This window comes from Poromitra crassiceps, assembly GCF_964638095.1.
Source record: "Poromitra crassiceps genome assembly, chromosome: 16".
Lineage (NCBI taxonomy): Eukaryota > Metazoa > Chordata > Actinopteri > Beryciformes > Melamphaidae > Poromitra > Poromitra crassiceps.
Genome location: NC_139645.1, coordinates 38,833,941 through 38,853,032, shown reverse-complemented (window position 1 = coordinate 38,853,032; position 19,092 = coordinate 38,833,941). Strand labels below are relative to the sequence as shown.

The 19,092-nt window shown below is 45.1% G+C and overlaps 1 protein-coding gene across 1 annotated transcript in view; it reads right to left on the bottom strand.

The window, feature by feature from the left end:
* Positions 1 to 11,297: 11,297 nt before the first annotated feature.
* insyn1 (inhibitory synaptic factor 1) overlaps positions 11,298 to 19,092 on the bottom strand; it is a gene marked incomplete at its 3' end in the record, with an annotated part of 79,703 nt that continues 71,908 nt past the window's right edge. Inside the window, exon 2 of the mRNA XM_083652746.1 lies at positions 11,298 to 12,119. Within this exon, the coding sequence (XP_083508872.1) occupies positions 11,298 to 12,119 (822 nt within the window). The remainder of the gene's footprint in view (positions 12,120 to 19,092) is intronic.

Below are 19,092 nucleotides of genomic sequence, written 5' to 3'. Positions count from 1 at the left end.
TTCTTACCTTAAAAAAGAATGGAGCAGAGAGGCCTTGGCTTGGTTTCTTCTCGTTGCCGTCCTCCTGGTATCCAAGAAGAAGAGAGACGATGTCCTGCTTTAATCCAGCTTCTCATGAAGGCCCCGCGCACCTGTTGCTGCTCTGGCTGCTGCTGTGTTTACAGCGGAAAATCCTCTCTCAAACTCAGCAGATGTGGGGAGATAAATGCGACTTGCTGTGCATAGTCTTTCTAATGTTTTGTCCTGCCTTAATGTCAAGGCAAGCGACGCGCTCCTTCCATTCGCCCATCTGCTTTCGCGTCCAACCGGCACCTGCTAGCCTAGCAGCCGCCTCATCACCTCCATCTTCCAGAGTCAGAGGAGCTCGCGCTCTCAACTTCACCTCATTGTTCTGGATGATTCCCTGGCGGGAGAGGAGCGCGCGTGCTAGCTGCTCTGCACTGGCATTAGCTTAGCTCCAGCCACACTGTTAGCTGCGGCAGCATCAGACGAACCACCAGCATTAGCTTCGGGGTATCTCCTCCCCTGCATTGCCGTCCTCGTTCCGATTCAGCTTTTTAGAGGTGAATGCAAAGTTAGCAAGTAACGAGGTTTGCTTTCTCTGCGACATATTTAGTCCGTAACCGCCTGAAGGTTTACACGGAAAATCCTTCCTTTACAGGTTGTTGTGTCCATGGTTGTGTCAACTAACGGCCCGGCCACATCTACGCGTCGTTTGACGTGGGCTGATGCTGCTGCCCATCCACTTTGTATTGGAACATGCTGCTCGCGTCGCTTGGTCTCCCAGCATGCTTTGCGAGGCGTCGAGCAGCATGTTCCAATACAAAGTGGATGGGCAGCAGCGTCAGCCCGCGTCAAACAACGCGTAGATGTGGCCGGGCCGTAGCAGCAGGTCACGGCCCGGCCACATCTACGCGTCGTTTGACGCGGGGCTGACGCTGCTGCCCATCCACTTTGTATTGGAACATGCTGCACGCGTCGTCTGGTCTCCCAGCATGCTTTGCGAGGCGTCGAGCAGCATGTTCCAATACAAAGTGGATGGGCAGCAGCGTCAGCCCCGCGTCAAACGACGCGTAGATGTGGCCGGGCCGTCAGCCGGGTCAAGTAGCAGCGCGTCACTATCAACGATGCGGAACATTTTGCAGCACAGCGCCACCCATGGAAGGGAGGGCTTACCAGAAACAAACGAAATGAAGAGGACAACAACAATGCATTTATTTGTTATACATTTTGTTATTTGAATAATGAATACTGGACAGAGTAAGCTTTTAAAATACATTTGAGTGACAATATCAAGTGACAAATATATATTTGTCACTTGCTATTATAAATAAATAAATAAATAAATATTTATTTTAATGATTTTTCCAGAGACCTCCCAACATTTTACTGTTGAGGCTTTCAGGGGGTCTGACCTGTCAATCAAGGGATCTCGGACCCCCGAGACCCCCCGTATTTCGCACCTTGGTTTCAGCAGAGGGGCATGTGAGAAATAAACGACCTGTGAGTGATTTGCAAATTGTATTCCACCAAGGCCTCATGGTAGCCTCCTCTGTGACCTCTCCTGGAACAATTATCACCTGCTATTACCTTTCTTTGTTTTGCTTTGTCGTGCTCTTCAATCACAATGCCATGGTGTATGTGAAAGTGACAGGCTTCTCATTAACTTTAATTACCTTGTGCCAAGTCAACTGAATGCAGTGTTTTGTCTGGATGAACCACCCCACCCCACCCCAGCCCTACTCCCGGCCACAGGCCCCGTCCTGTCCTTCATTGCCTGTGAAGGTCTAATCTTATCTGTGGCTGTTCCATGCCTCTTCATTAATCACTCCCACGGCCCAAACAGATGCTGACTGATGGCTGACGTGGCCTTGTCCGGCCATCCCTCAAGTGCTGTGGACCACACTGCAGTCTAGATCCTGTAGCCCACTTTGACTGGCATCTGTGTGTATCCGCAGCGCTCCCCTACATGAGGTACACTGTGCCAGGTAACCCTGTGCCAGCTGCAGCGGCCACGACAATCGAAACGCCTGACGGTCAACATATTGTTCCGCTGGCACTGACCTTGTCTCCTCAGCAGTCAGCAGTAGTGATTTTGGATTTGACTTGCCACAAAGTCTGGAAGTACGATATGATGACTGCAAAAGGCTTTAAATTAGATCTCGACTCACTGATATAGATGGCAAATACATTTGACTCCCCCCCCCCCCCCCCCCCGATTCTTTTTTATCCCATTGTTATCCCCCATTAATGCTAATTTTAATGTATTCTTCCTGGTTGCTGCTCCACCCTCTGCCGATCTGGGGAGAGCCGAAACTGGCTCCATGCTTCCTCCGAGACATGGGCAGTAGCCAGCCGCTTCTTTTCACCTGACAGGGGAAACTTCACCGGTAGGACATAGCATGTGGGAGGATCACGCTATTCCAACGAGTTCCCCTCCCTCCGAACAAGCACCCCGAACGACCAGAGGAGGCACCACTTCAGCAACCAGGATATTGCATGTTTTGGTAAGGGGTTCCTATATGAAGGAAACCCCCAGAGGGCACAGGGAGAACATGCAAACTCCACACAGAAAGGCTCTTTTGACGACCCCACCATGGCGGTGGGCACTCGGGGACATGCGGACGGACACGCACTCCTTCAGCGCTCACAGCGTCCCAGGTGGGAATCGAACCCAGGACCTTCTAGCTGTGAAGTGACAGCGCTTACCACTGCGCCACCGTGCACCCTATACCTTTGACTTGTTTGACCAAATATGAGACACTCAATTATTGTCGTCTTCCTTGGTGAGCTGAGTAGAAAGAAGATGCACAGGTCTTCCTTGGTGAGCTGAGGAGAAGATGCACAGGTCTTCCTTGGTGAGCTGAGTAGAAGAAGATGCACAGTGATCGAGTGCCAAATTCAGCAATGTCATGAATGGAAGGGGTGTGTGGTGGTGAGGGGGTTAGATAGAGAGGAGGGGGGAGATGAATGGAATGGGTGTGTGGTGGTGAGGGGGTTAAAGGTGTGTGGTGGTGAGGGGGTTAGAGGTGTGTGGTGGTGAGGGGGTTAGAGGTGTGTGGTGGTGAGGGGGTTAGAGGTGTGTGGTTGGTGGTGAGGGGGTTAGATAGAGAGGAGGGGGGAGATGGAATAGAAATAGTTTGTTCTAGTAGCAGCAGGACATAAATGACACAAAGATGAAACAAATCAAGCCTAGGTAGCCCCGCCCCCGACCGTTAGCCCGATCCATAGTAATCAGTGTGACTGTTTCGCTTCAAGGACCCTCACCAATCAGCAAAGAAAACACAGATCCATTTTCATCCATTTTCCCCTGCTCACTGACGGAGGCAAGGCAGACGCTCCACAGTGAGAGTGAAGACACATCATTGTACTGTATATGAAGGTTAGGGTGATGTCGTGGTGATGCTATGGGGGTGGAGGGGTACATCACGTGCGCGTTGTGTTCTGTTCCACCACGTGTGTCAGTATCATACGCAGCTTGATGAAGTGGTCTTGACTCGACAGTATTTGCACGGGGGAGCAGTGGTCAAGATTCTGCTTACGAGGGTAACATCGCTAATTAGTGGCGCCGTGGTAATCAGTCAGATAGATAGAGTGCCCCGCTGGGCAATGATTAGAGCATTGATCAGGGCTGTGAACTGATCCATTCCCACTGCTGACGTCAGAACACAGATGGCGTGACTCACTCTGCACTATCTGTGATGTTCTAAAAGAGATTCTGTTAAGTCTTATCTTTGGGACGAGCCTGGCCAAATGACTTCCAGTGGGATGTGCAGCGTCATTGATCTGCCTTTAATTACCGTGATACAGTATGTGAAATGAAATATAAAGCTGTATAATGCAGTATATAGTGTAACACAGTGATACTCAAGCCAAGGCCTCTAGAGCTGTATACTTTAATGCAGTATATAGTGTAACACAGTGATACTCAAGCCAAGGCCTCTAGAGCTGCTGTATACTGTAATGCAGTATATAGTGTAACACAGTGATACTCAAGCCAAGGCCTCTAGAGCTGCTGTATACTGTAATGCAGTATATAGTGTAACACAGTGATACTCAAGCCAAGGCCTCTAGAGCTGTATACTGTAATGCAGTATATAGTGTAACACAGTGATACTCAAGCCAAGGCCTCTAGAGCTGTATACTGTAATGCAGTATATAGTGTAACACAGTGATACTCAAGCCAAGGCCTCTAGAGCTGTATACTGTAATGCAGTATATAGTGTAACACAGTGATACTCAAGCCAAGGCCTCTAGAGCTGTATACTGTAATGCAGTATATAGTGTAACACAGTGATACTCAAGCCAAGGCCTCTAGAGCTGTATACTGTAATGCAGTATATAGTGTAACACAGTGATACTCAAGCCAAGGCCTCTAGAGCTGCTGTATACTGTAATGCAGTATATAGTGTAACACAGTGATACTCAAGCCAAGGCCTCTAGAGCTGCTGTATACTGTAATGCAGTATATAGTGTAACACAGTGATACTCAAGCCAAGGCCTCTAGAGCTGTATACTGTAATGCAGTATATAGTGTAACACAGTGATACTCAAGCCAAGGCCTCTAGAGCTGTATACTGTAATGACGTATATACTGTAACACAGTGATACTCAAGCCAAGGCCTCTAGAGCTGTATACTTTAATGACGTATATACTGTAACACAGTGATACTCAAGCCAAGGCCTCTAGAGCTGTATACTTTAATGACGTATACTGTAAGACAGTGATACTCAAGCCAAGGCCTCTAGAGCTGTATACTTTAATGACGTATATACTGTAACACAGTGATACTCAAGCCAAGGCCTCTAGAGCTGTATACTTTAATGACGTATATACTGTAACACAGTGATACTCAAGCCAAGGCCTCTAGAGCTGTATACTTTAATGACGTATATACTGTAACACAGTGATACTCAAGCCAAGGCCTCTAGAGCTGTATACTTTAATGACGTATATACTGTAACACAGTGATACTCAAGCCAAGGCCTCTAGAGCTGTATACTTTAATGACGTATATACTGTAACACAGTGATACTCAAGCCAAGGCCTCTAGAGCTGTATACTTTAATGACGTATATACTGTAACACAGTGATACTCAAGCCAATGCCTCTAGAGCTGTATACTTTAATGACGTATATACTGTAACACAGTGATACTCAAGCCAAGGCCTCTAGAGCTGTATACTTTAATGACGTATATACTGTAACACAGTGATACTCAAGCCAAGGCCTCTAGAGCTGTATACTTTAATGACGTATATACTGTAACACAGTGATACTCAAACCAAGGCCTCTAGAGCTGTATACTTTAATGACGTATACTGTAAGACAGTGATACTCAAGCCAAGGCCTCTAGAGCTGTATACTTTAATGACGTATATACTGTAACACAGTGATACTCAAGCCAAGGCCTCTAGAGCTGTATACTTTAATGACGTATATACTGTAACACAGTGATACTCAAGCCAAGGCCTCTAGAGCTGTATACTTTTATGACGTATATACTGTAACACAGTGATACTCAAGCCAAGGCGCTAGAGTAGACTCTAGAGCTGTATACTGTAATGCAGTATATACTGTAACACAGTGATACTCAAGACAAGGTGCTAGACTCTAGACTCTAGAGTCTAGAGCCACATGCGGCTTTTTTATGGGTAGCTGTGGCTCTTTTAAGTCCTACTTAAAATAAATAAATAAATACAACTTTTTTGGGGATTGTGGCTCTTGCAAAGATTTTGTTGTGGGGTCAATGTGGCTCCTGGGCAAAGTTGCGTACCACTGCTGTCACACCTATCTCCTAATACAATCTGCAGGCACAATGGTGCAGTACACACACACACACACACGCACGCACACACACGCACATGCACACGCACACACACACGCACGCACACACACGCACACACACAAACACACAAAGACACACGTCCATACACAAACAAACAGGCCTATTTTATATGCAATGCTGGCACCAGCGAATGATGTGTCTGGTGTGCTGAGGTTTTCATAACCTTTGGATGCCTGCTATCATTGTCCTACAGAGAAGCTGTGCCCTATTAGAGATGAATAATGAGCCTGTTGGCCAAAGAGACGCTGCTAATGTTTTGTCCAAATATCTCAAATCTATTCCCAATGATAATGTATTCTGCACCACAGCCAAGCAGCTCTATATTTGAAGACGCCGTTTCATTGCAGATATGAGGTTAAAAAAAGAAAAGAGAAAAATCCCTCTCAAATTGTAATGTCTGGCGGGTGTGTAGGCATGCCAATAAGGGCTTAGTTTGTTTTCCTGTGATTGATGCTTTGCCTGTGTGGCGCCATAGCTTTGTTGGTTTATGCTAATGGCTGTGATGACCTGTTGGTCCTCCATCTAGCAGGGAAATGGCAGCGAATGCTGCGGGGAGTGAAGCCATTGATCTGTCTTCAGAGTGCCTCTCTCTCACGGCTCTCCCAGCCAGGAGGAAGCGAGCCAGAGCAAGACAAAAGAAAACGTGCGGGAACACGGCCATAAAGAGCAGCACATTCACTTTGTCCAGTGGGCAAGGCACGAGGTTTTCCCACGAGGACCAGGAAGTAACTCTGACAGCTGTAATTCCTCAAATGGCCACTTGAGGCATGGGTTCAGAAGTTCCGTCGTTCACCCCCATGTTAAAATGCCCCACTTTGTAACAGTGATTAAACATCTTTACAGCCTGGGCCTTAACACGGTTTTGGGCTATAAAGCTAATTTCACCTTGTTGTCATAACACCTGTAGGGGGCGGGGGTCAGTTTTTTATATAACTCGCCCGTTTGGAGTAAAATAGACAATAGAAAAGGGGGTGATTGACAGGTTGCCTGTCCAGTGATCGCGCAGCTTGCCAATCACGGACCAATAGCAGGCGGATCTGCGGCTCTGGGAAACCCCCATCTCACGTGAGCTGCGTAAGGACTCAACCCATTCCCTCCCACTCTGCTGACGAAAAATCAAGATGGCGACGACCACCACTTCAACTCAAAACGGGAGCCCAAAATCAATGGGATAGCTCTGTCCATATTTTTGAGGTCAGTAGTTATGTGCGATAGGTAAACGAAATGAAGACTAAAAGACAATTTTGACCCTGAATGTGCCCTGTTTGTCATGATTAAACCTGTTGACATTTTGTTTAAATGAACATCAAGACTTCCTTTAACCAAAATATTTACAACAAGACAGAAGAGCACAGAAGTTATTATGTGTGCAGAAACCTTTCAATCAGAAACTTCACTCAGAATGCTGCATCTTGATCCTCACAGTGGTGTGCACTGTGCATGTTTCCACACTGTCTGCATGGTAAAATGAGACAATTCAAACTTTAGCTTAGAGAATCTCAGCACTCCTCTTTGCCTAAGTAGGCCCAGCTCTTTGCCTAAGTAGGCCCAGACCTTCAAATCCGCCCACTCCACTGAGTTGAGTTGAGAAATGGAGTGTAGCACGTTGACAATTCAGTCTGATATCAGGCTACTCATCTCTAACAGTCCATACCCAGATTCCCCTAAGCATTCCACATGAATACACAGAGCCCGGCTGTTAGAGGTGCTTCCCCGAGCAGATAATAATCCACCATGCTTGCCAATGAATACGTCTGTGCAGATCCCAGGCCTGTGAATAGAGAGGCAAAGTGGAACGTCACTTCCTGCTTCAGCACTGTACCAGAGATTTTCATCCACCATTTATTTTCCCATAGACATTTCATAAAATGCTCATAAAAATAGTTTTACTTGGTCAAACCAAACGGCTCAGATATATTTAGAATCGGGAGAGAGCATAGAACATTTCACTCCGACCAAAACTTTAAAAAACAACATTGATTTTTTTACTTTAAATCCGCAAATTGTTTACGTTTTGGTCAGAGTGAAATGTTATGCGATCTCTTCTAAATATATCTGAACCGTTTGGTTTGACGAAGTAAAAACAAAATTAGTCTATGGGGAAAATAAATGGCGGATGGAAATCTCTGGTACAGTGCTGAAGCAGGAAGTGACGTTTCACTTTGGCTTGTGAATATGAGTGAAGCAGCAGATCTCAGGCCTGTGAATATGAGTGAAGCAGGGAATTGCTGAACAACAGCATACATGCTCAGAAAGGCTTCTCTGAGTCCCGATGCTGGCTGGTCAAGATCACTTAAACTTACCACCTGCACTTATTTTTAGACATTTTCAAACAAACCTATGCAAATAATTTGAAGCATCTACTGTAGCTCCAGTCAGTCACAGAACATTCTCTAATGACTTTCTAAATACAGAGGCGGTGTGTTTGTGTGCACTACAATGAGCTGATGCAAAATTATCTTAAATTATGCTAATTGGCTGCTATCAGCAACTGCGTTGAAACGGGCACCAGTCATAAGTAGCATGATAGTTTCATTATCTTTGATTATTATGCTTCATTACTCCCAGTCAGTTGGGAATGGGAAACTCAAGTTGAAGTCTTGCTAGTTCACAGCCCTGAGGCCGGCATAATGCCAACTCTACATCCGCTGAGAACAATCATGCTAACTTATGCTAACTAGTGTTCTATATAAGTACATTTTGTAAAATATTTTAATAATAGAACAGCTAATTAATTTGTTTCACAGAAAATATAGCTAGAAACATTTCATATTCCACATAATAATTAATTACAACAGCAGAAAGACTTCCAGGTTTAAAAAAAATAAGATATCCTATAGTTTACTCACCGTATGTTTCACTGCATATAAATATTTCGCTTTTCATAATGAGCACAACTGCTGGCATCACAATAATATACATTTCACAGAATTGACTTACAAAAGTTTTCAGTTAATGAATAAAGTGCTCGGTGCTGGGTCATCTCTGCCTACATTATACTGATGTAAGTCCACATTGGGTGATTAGAGCACCATCTGACAGAATACGTTAAATGACCATGACTGCTACTTTTCTTTAATTTAATCATGACGAAACCATTTTCCTAACCTGAACCAAGCTGTTTTAGTTGCCTAAACTTTACTATAACCTTAGTCTCGCTTGCCAGACTTCCCTCCCTGCCGGGAGAGAAGTCTGGCTGCATGGAAACAGGCTTCTGGTATGAGCTCTGTCATTGGTGGCGTCCATTTCAGACGACAGCGGATGAAAATCCCTTTCCGCTCCTTGCAAGCTCTGCCATTGGTACCGACCCGCTCTGACTGACTGGCTGTGACCATATATGGATTTCCTTTCCACTTCCTCCGTGACAAATCTGTCCGTCTCAAATGCCTCTGCCGCTGTGCGTGTTGAATCTGTCCATCTCAAATGTGAAATGTCAACAATGCTAGCTCGTTTCTATGTGCTGAAAATGATTGGATCCCCGTTGTAGGGAGAGAGAGTCTGCTAAGCGAGACTAGGTTAAACCAAACAGAGCATTTCTACCCCCACAATTCCAGAGTGGTGATCTACCCTGCCAGACTCCTCTGGCAGCGTAGGGAGGGAAGTCTGGTAAGCGAGACTACTATAACCTTAAGCATAACCTTAACCAAACGTGTTTTACTTGCTTAATTTAAACATTAACCAACCTTTGGGACGTAAACTTGTGCCGGAGGAGTATTTTCAAAATTGTGGTAGAGCTGAACGATCTGGTTGAAATCAATATCATGATAATCATATGGATTTTTTCAATATCAATATATATATAGCGATATGGCTCACATACTGTAAGCTAAATCACGGTCAATAAACACATTAATGTTGAACATACATTATTGAAATGAATGGTAATATTTGGTATGATTCCTACCATACTTCATTTAATTTGTCTGAGTTTCAAAAAAAAAAGTCTCATCAGTTCAGACAGCAGAATTTTGTGCATTTCGATATTCCAAAATCACCATATCATCACAATAATAATATTTAATAATATTGAATTATCGTAATTTCCCCCATAATACATGTCCACAACATGTAAATCACTGGTTTCCAGGTCGTGTTCATTTCACGTATTTTCTTTAGATCATGTAGCTGGATCGTAGAGACAATGATCAGGTTCACGGGATTCAACAACTTACCACAGGGTGTTCCTCTCGGAGACTGCGGTGTTTCACTCCCCCGTCTCATATTTGAAAGTACAACATCAGGAAAGTAAGGGCGATGGGGACGTGCTCACAAAGCCATACCCCGGGGTAGATTATTGCTTGACCAGTAAAAGCCTTTGAACAGGAACACACTCTCTCTCTTGGACACACATTTTTGAAATGTCAGTTCTTGAGGGCCACGATTCTCAACCCACCCCCTCACTCAGTGTAAGTAAATAGGTCTGACTGTGAGTTTTTGTTCACAGACCCCAGGAGAACGGTGTGCATGCTCAGCAGAGAGACCTCTCACTGCAACCTCCCTCCACCATATTGATCAGTACGGCTATTGGCGTTAGCCCTGTGAATAAAATGCTGCTCTATTGAGTCCCCCAATTCCCCACTGGGCAACTGAATGGAGAGAGAAAACCTTTTGCATTTTTTTGCGTGCGCTGCGATTCACTTCAAATCCCGGGTCTATAATGGCGCCGCCCACATGCTGAGAGGAACAGAAAGATTGGAAATGTCACAGATTCTCAAAATAGATGGGTATCTTGTTTTTCTGCTACACTCGCCGGCTCCGCAGTAGACCAAGAAGAGATCAAATTGAAATGATTTATAAAATCAAGGGCAGGTAAACAGTGTTGTTTTCTGGCTCTTCGCTCAAAGTTGTTTGTTGACATCAAAGAGAGGAAGAGGCTTGACATGTGCATCTGGATACATTTCCCCGCTGAAAGCAACAATACCCTTGACATTTGAAAGAATTGGAACATGAAAAAGACAATGTTTATACAGATTCAGAGTACAGAATGTGCAGCGTTTTGTATCCACATTATAGGAACAAGCATTATATTTTTTTTGTGTGATTTATGCTATTTGTATGAGGAGGGGAAAGGACCTCTTCACACTCACTTTCCAATTTCTGAACACTTCAGACTTTTCTAGAAAAAGAACGATTGCTTTTGTAATCTCTGTAATTGTTGCAAATGATTATACATAGGGAATCCTTTCAGTGTATCTTTTAACATGATGATAGGCACTCGCCGTTTGGTCCACCAATAACTCGTCTTTCACTGACAAACTGTAAGGAACTGCTTCACTTCATCTTGTTTTCCCTGAGCCTCGCAATGACTTTAGGTAGTCGAGTGATTTCCCATATATCATTTATTTATTTAGTAATTTATTTATTTGTGTATTAATCTATGAGCTATGTATTTAATATTAAATAGTACACAGTCCTCTTCATGAGTCCTATGGTAAAGTTAGGGTTTTCTCAGTGGTCCTTTGTTTTCTGTTTGGTTGGAATATAGGGCAGTACAGTTTGGGTGCTCTTGTCAGAGACTGTTTGTGTGCTGCTGTTTCGTAGCAGTTTTTTACGGCAGCCGGGGTTTAAGAGACCTTTCCTGGGTAGTGTGTGAGCCCCCGTTGTCCCCTTCACCGGCGAGGAGACATAGGAAGGGTCCAGACAGTTATAGAGGAGCGAGTGCTCCGAGGAAGAGCGCTTGGGGGGGAACGAGCCCACCAGGAACCTGGGCTCGCTATCACTGTTTGGTGTGGCACAGCCGCTCTTCTCCGCCTGCAAGTCCCCGGGCTCCTCCTCGTCTTCATCGTCGTCACAGCACAACGCGTGGTACAGGATTTTGTCACTGAAGCGGACCCGTTCTCTGGTGCCGGACGTACGGGAAGTCTTGTGGCTGTGCGTGGAGCTGCTGGCCTCCTCGCTGGACGAGTCCGGCGTGACGATGCGGGGCCCGTTGGGGATGGGCAGCCCGCCGTTCATCTGCGAGTAGACGGAGGCAGTGGCGGGGGGTGGGGTGGGGGTCTGGGTCTGGGTGGGGATGGTCCCGCAGCCCGGGTCCGGCCGCAGGTCCCCCGGCTGGTCGCCGGGCCTGCGGACGGAGGCACCGGAGGCCTCCAGGTAGCTGCAGAACTCCCAGCTGTCTGAAAGCACGTCTGGATTGAGGAAGTCCAGCCTGAAGGCCTCTCCCAGACCCCGCTCGCTGCTGGACGTGCTGCTGGCTGTGGCCACCGTCCAGTCATCCTGCTCCAGGTCAAAGTCAAAGTCGGACGTTAGTTTGTCGATCTGACCCACCACCTGCCGTAGAAAAGGGAGAGCAGAGAGAGAGAGGAGCTGATGAGATTATATAAAGGAATGAGTCTTCAGGCCACAAATGGGTCAATTAGTATTTCCAAGCACTTTATTATGCTTATGACCTACTTACTGTAGGTGCCAGAAGGAATGGGTTGTGCCCATTGGACAATAAAATGATTGTCAGCAGGTGTAGACAACCACAGGAAAGTATTTCAAAGTTAATGTAGTATACAGTACTTCTCTGTGATTGACAGTTTACCTGACACTATCTGAAGTTTCTTGATTCTGTAAACCCCAGCGATTTGGAACTCTAACCAGGTTGAAACAAAAGCTAACAATTATTCACAATCCTTTTTGCTTCAGATGCTAATTTATATCCATAAATCCCTGGTTGATTGTTCATGGTGTAGGAAAGGGTTTTGCATCGAAGCCAGAAAAGGCTCTTGCATGGGAAATTATCATGTAAAAGCATTTTATTTTTTTGTCACCTGGAAATTAACCTCAATATTTCAGTCATCAGCAGCTACAGAGCGTTGAGTGTTTCATGAATAAAAAGCACTTCAGCTCAAAACACCACTGATTTGCTGACGGCACATAAAATCCAAGCCCCCAATACTTGACATTTTAGTACCTTTAATCAGCATGTATCCATTGTTAGATGAAAACACTCAGCATTCATGTAGCTTGTATAATGATACATTTCCCCAAACCATTTGGCAATTAAGCCTGCATGGTGTTTTCAACTAAAAATGTGTCTTTTTTTTAGAACATGCGCATGTGGAATTGCAACATAATTGCAGCTGAATGCCAGAGAAAGTATTGTTATACCCTGAGATTTGTGGAACATGATCCTTTGTTCTGCCTCTATAATTATTTGCAGTGCTTGCTTTCTGGCTTTTGTAAGTAACAGTAACAGCAACAACAATGTCCAGAATTCTGTTTTTTGAAAATAAATAAATACAAATGAAATAAAAAGAAAGAAAGATAGAAAGAAAGAAAGAAAGAAAGAACGAAAGAAATGTAACATTACAACTATGAATTATGGCCTAGTAGCTAGTGTAAGCGGCTAACGGTAGCCCCGGCTAATAGGCTATGACAACCATCGATGGAATGAACGGACATATATTTTCCGGTAACGTAATGTTGACGTTAGTCCGGCTTCCTCGCTCACTTTTCATGGTATGCCACGTGAGGACCTTGGCTGTGGCTGTCCCTGCTGGCATGGTATGCCTCGTGAGGACCTGTGGTGTGGCTGTCCCTGCTGGCATGGTATGCCTCGTGAGGACCTGTGGTGTGGCTGTCCCTGCTGGCATGGTATGCCTCGTGAGGACCTGTGGTGTGGCTGTCCCTGCTGGCATGGTATGCCTCGTGAGGACCTGTGGTGTGGCTGTCCCTGCTGGCATGGTATGCCTCGTGAGGACCTGTGGTGTGGCTGTCCCTGCTGGCATGGTATGCCTCGTGAGGACCTGTGGTGTGGCTGTCCCTGCTGGCATGGTATGCCTCGTGAGGACCTGGGCTGTGGCTGTCCCTGCTGGCATGGTATGCCTCGTGAGGACCTGGGCTGTGGCTGTCCCTGCTGGCATGGTATGCCTCGTGAGGACCTTGGCTGTGGCTGTCCCTGCTGGCATGGTATGCCTCGTGAGGACCTTGGCTGTGGCTGTCCCTGCTGGCATGGTATGCCTCATGAGGACCTGGGCTGTGGCTGTCCCTGCTGGCATGGTATGGCTCATGAGGACCTGGGCTGTGGCTGTCCCTGCTGGCATGGTATGCCTCGTGAGGACCTTGGCTGTGGCTGTCCCTGCTGGCATGGTATGCCTCATGAGGACCTGGGCTGTGGCTGTCCCTGCTGGCATGGTATGCCTCATGAGGACCTGGGCTGTGGCTGTCCCTGCTGGCACACAGCCCATAGGAACTGGGATAGATGAATAAACTATTCCTTGATTTACTGAACCTTTTTGCTGTGTGATTTGCCTTTTTACAAATGGAGGTGTTAATCGAAGATGCTTCTCAGAGCCATATTCCACTAAATAGCTTTGTTTATTTGATTATTCATCCTGAGAAAGGGATTTAATTTAATCAATGTGTTTAAAAATGATCTGTCAAATGTATTTTACAAGCCTTGCCATGGCAGCAATACAGACCTAATTTTTATATTTCTATTGGCTCTCAGTTAATCCATGAGTCAATGGGAATGAGTCATCTCAAACAAATCTCCTTTTAGCATTATTTAGTTTTGCTTTATTTTTGTTTGTATTTAAAATAGTGTAAAATAAATACAGATATAAAACACTCTGATATGTATAAGTGTTTTTCAGGAAATGAATAGCAGTAATGACGTTTTTGTTTTAAACATCACTTGAATGTTAATCTACCTCTGCAGTGGATCATCATGACCCTGCTTATTTTCCATTTTGAAATGCGTCCCCCAGCGTTAACGGTGAGCTGTGCCTGGTTAGCCTGGCCCCTGCCTCCAGTATGTAGGCTAATTCAGCTTGATAACTGTCTCAGCTCAAAGGGTCTGCTGAATCTTTCTAGGTCACAGATGTGCCCAATGCAGCAACAATGAACAGTAATCTCTGCCTCTTCTTCCAGGAAGAGAAGGTGTGATGAGCGAGCTATGGAGGGAATGATTGGGTAAACAGCTTGCTTTAGCACAAAGCATGAATGAACACATCAGGAACAAGTCATTAGCTAAGGGGCACAATGTGTTTGAAATGGAAAAGGCACAGCGAGAATGTTCAACAGTCAAAATGAGAATGCAGAGTAATGACATGCTTTAGAGTCAAATCACATCCTCTTTGTGGGGCTTCTTTGGCCATGATGTCGGTTGGCAGTAGGATCAGGGTACACAAATGGATCTGTAATGTTATCTGTAAAGGGGGAAAACCACTAGGTTTCAGGCCCGGCTCCAGACCCAAGTTACAGAGGGGGCCTGCCCCTAGCTTGGGGGGGCCAAGCTACCCAAGGGGGGTCCGGGGGGGATTCTCCCCCAGAAGAAGATTTTGTACATTTTAACACATTAAGTGCCAGAGACGACCTAACTCGTCTTACATAATCCAGCGCTTAAGTGCCAAGGACGACCTAACTCGTCTTACATGTTTTTTTGACGGTGGGACATCAATCAACCCCTTTTACATCTTCGAGATAACTATAGGAGCAAGAGCATGTGTGTAATCTATTTTACCGACCACTAAGTGGCGACAGATACAGAGAGAAGCCACAGCCACGGGACCCGTACAGCAGCCGCCTCCCGCGGAAATGGCTTGGCGATTTTACAGTCAGGAGCCCGGAGACACACACACAGAACGGACAGAGATCCCCTCCCCCCCAGAGCCGCGGAGCAACGCGCGAACACACACACACACACACACACACACACACACACACACACACCGCGGGAGCAAGCCATTCAAGGAAATGGCTTGGCGATTTTACAGTAATCCATTTCAGACTCGTCCCCGCACGCAGGCAAGCAGGCAGGCAGGCACGCAGACAGACAGGCAGGCAGCACAACGCGCTTCTGACACGCCCGCTGTTAGGAGGAAGGAGGAGAAGACACACGGAGGGAGGAGTTTGAATGAGAGGGGTGTTTCCTGTTGTTATGGAGGAAATTACTGTTCAAAACTATTGTTTAGAATGTCTGACGGTCTTACTGATGCCAAAAATGAATGGTTAAAGTGACTGTTTCACAAAAAGCCATTTATCTCTGAATAAATTTCCAGACGCTGAAACCATGCTGTACTCAACGGCTAATATCTACATAACTACTAACTCTGCAAACTAACTCTTTTAGACAGAGAAAGCACACATTCTATTAGTTATTTTTAGATGATTGGTGTTCATGAATTCTTAACAGAAAAGAATCCTCGGCTGTTCTAAAATGAGCCAGAATCGTCAAAAACACCCCTGGCACAACTTACCTACAGGAATGAAAACATGGCTGGCATTCAATGTGTTAAAGTAAAATTCGTCAACCTGGTGCATTTGAGAGCAAAATGAAGAGGCTAAATCTGTGAAGAACTACACACAGCTCTAATGTGTTGTGACTTTACAAATAATTAGGCCTAAACAATTAATATTAAGTGTATTTACACATTGTGCACAAATTGCATTCATTGTGACAAATTTACAATAGTTAATATCCAGCCAGAATCATTGCAAATGGATGTTCAAAGTAACAGTTAGCAATAGCAATCAGTTAATCAATGCCTAATGACAGCCAGATTCCATGTTAAACTTTAAAACAGAAAAACGGAAAAACGTTTTTAGCAACAAATTTTTTTTTTTTTTTTTTTTTTTGAATGGGGGGGCCAGTTTGTTGAATGGGGGGCCCGGCCCGGTCAGGCCCGCCCCTAACGCCGGGCCTGCTAGGTTTCACTAGTGTCCTCTAGAGAGAGAGTGGCGTCAGCGGAGGACCAAAATGCGAGACTCATTAGCCAATGAACAGCCAGGAATGGGTCTCGCGCTACTTTTGCATGCTAAAATAAAGCTGATAATGTACAATTTGATTCAAGGGATGAAAAACCCTTTCAAAGTACAACACAAACTGTCTATTTTGCTGCAACTCGACAGTGCTGCTTTTTTAACTCAAGAGTTCCAGGACCTTACTTCCTGGAAAAAAAACTGGTCCATTGGAGTGAATGGAGATGTCGGGACTCTTCTATCTACACGGCTCTGGGTTTCACTATTCAAATGTTGTGTGCTTTGCCCCTTCACAGTTATGTTTGTTTTACTTCCTGTCTTGTGTCAAAGTGAAGGGTAAACATTGTCCATTGAGTACATGAAGTGTTGCATTGTGGGTAATCTTCGTCACAATACAGAGTAGCCATGGAGCCTTAATTTCCAACAGTACATGTTCAGAAATGTGCAATACTGTATGTCAATGTGCTCGTTAGAAAAACATGTTTGAATCATTTTTGACTGAGGTGGCTGAAAATGTTAAATCCTGGATGTGCAGAAAAGTGTCAAATTGCTATAAGCTATAATAAAAGCTCTGGAGTCAGGCTATGCATCCCCCAGTGGATTTATGGCGCTATTACTCTACAAAGTTTATGATGCAGTGATGACATATCGTTGTGACAGAAAAGCCTGCAATTATAACACAATTATACAGTGATGTATAGAAGTATGGGTATAAGTGCTATGAATTTGATTTGAGCGTTTCTCTTTAATTTACTTGTGACATTTTCATTGCTGCCCACTTCTGAGTACATTGTACACTTGACTCTTTTGTTTGGCATTACTAGTGACTGGACTGGGCATTCTACACACTGTGGGAATGTTGTTAGTTTGTCAGTGTGTTGTATGTATGTGTATTTTTGGCTGGGCCAGCAGGTGGCATCAGCCGCAGCAGGTGACCAGCCCGAGCAGTTAGACTGGCTCTAGCTTAAGACACATTTGTCTGCCAGGGTCCGTGCTGCCTGCAGGCATCGGCCGTCTGGCGGAGGTGTGAGATGTTGCTTCGGTTGGGCTTGCTTCCTGAAATAGGGGGAGGTTCTTCTGGTGTAAACAGAGCTGTTTGACCCGTTTGCAGTTTTGAGTATGAAATAGATATAGCTGATAATGCTAATATTGTATGTCTGTGCAGGCTGTTCTCATTCACTGTTTGTACTTATACCTACACAAATAATGCACTATAATTCCTATATAACCCACATAATGCATGAAGGTGCAGTAACCAACAGGGTGCGATAGGCACTCGATGCCTGAAATAAAATGGTGGCAGATTGGCGTATATTTTGCCTTTGGGGCAGACGAGCGACCAACATAAACCACATTTAAAAAATGTAACAAATGTTTTTCTTATTTAAAATGGCATTTCGAGGGTATCTAACTTCTTTATGGAGCTTGTGACAGCCTGATAATAAAACGTTAACAGTTACGTCGTGGTCCGCAGTTTATTGAACATAACACTAGGCACACCTACTGGTCTCGCAGGGCACTAAGTGGTATTGTAAATGCTATTGTGTTGTCTCTGCCACAGGATCAGCCAGCAGACATGAGTCAACTGTGGGCAGCACCTGATCAACACTGAGTCCGGTCATTGAGAAAGGCCGGGCTTTATTACTGCGCCACAACACCTGTCTGAGATGATGGCGCCGGGCCGGGTAATTGAGGGTCAGACTGAAGGAGGGCACTTGGAGCCTGGTCCGTGACAGAACGGTAAGGTGATGGGAAAGACAGGCGAACATAATCTAACACAGAGTGACGGTCGATAATGTAAAAAATCTCCAAAGAGCCTCGCCTCAAGGTGGAGTGGTGATCTCGGAAATAGATTCAGGACTGTCCACTTATCATTACAAGAGTCTCTTTAATATTCGCCTCCACCTGGAATCATGATTCATTTATGATTGGTGGATATTTGTTTCGTTTCCCACGAGTGAGCTCCTCCGTCAATGCTAATTGATAGCTTATTCCAGTGTTATTCCAGTACACATTTTCATACTGCGTCAATGCTAATTGATAGCTTATTCCAGTGTTATTCCAGTACACATTTTCATACTGCTGATAAGTGCTTCTTGCCGAGGTCAAAATCAGCAAATGTGAAAATGTGTGTATGAAATTGCCTCTGATGAGTAGGGGGTATTTACCACATGTTCTTATCAAGCTGTTGATCTTTAAACAGATGTTTAATGGGAATAGCCTGTTTTGATATGCATTGAAGACTGTGTGTATGAAAACATTTCTGTTAGCTGTCGAAACAGATGCCATCTTTTAAATGGCAGGTCTTATAGTCTGGCCCTACAGCAATGATCTGTGATCTGTAACATTTTTCTAATGATCTTAATGGGCAGAGTAGCATATTTTAGTCTAGCCGGGGCGGCTGTAGCTCAGGAGGTAGAGCAGGTCGTCCACTAATCGCTTTGGATAAAAGAGGTCGGTGGTTCGATTCCCGGCTCCTCCAGTCTGCATGTCGAAGTGTCCTTGGGCAAGATACTGAACCCCAAATTGCTCCTGATGGTGTGCCAGCACCCTG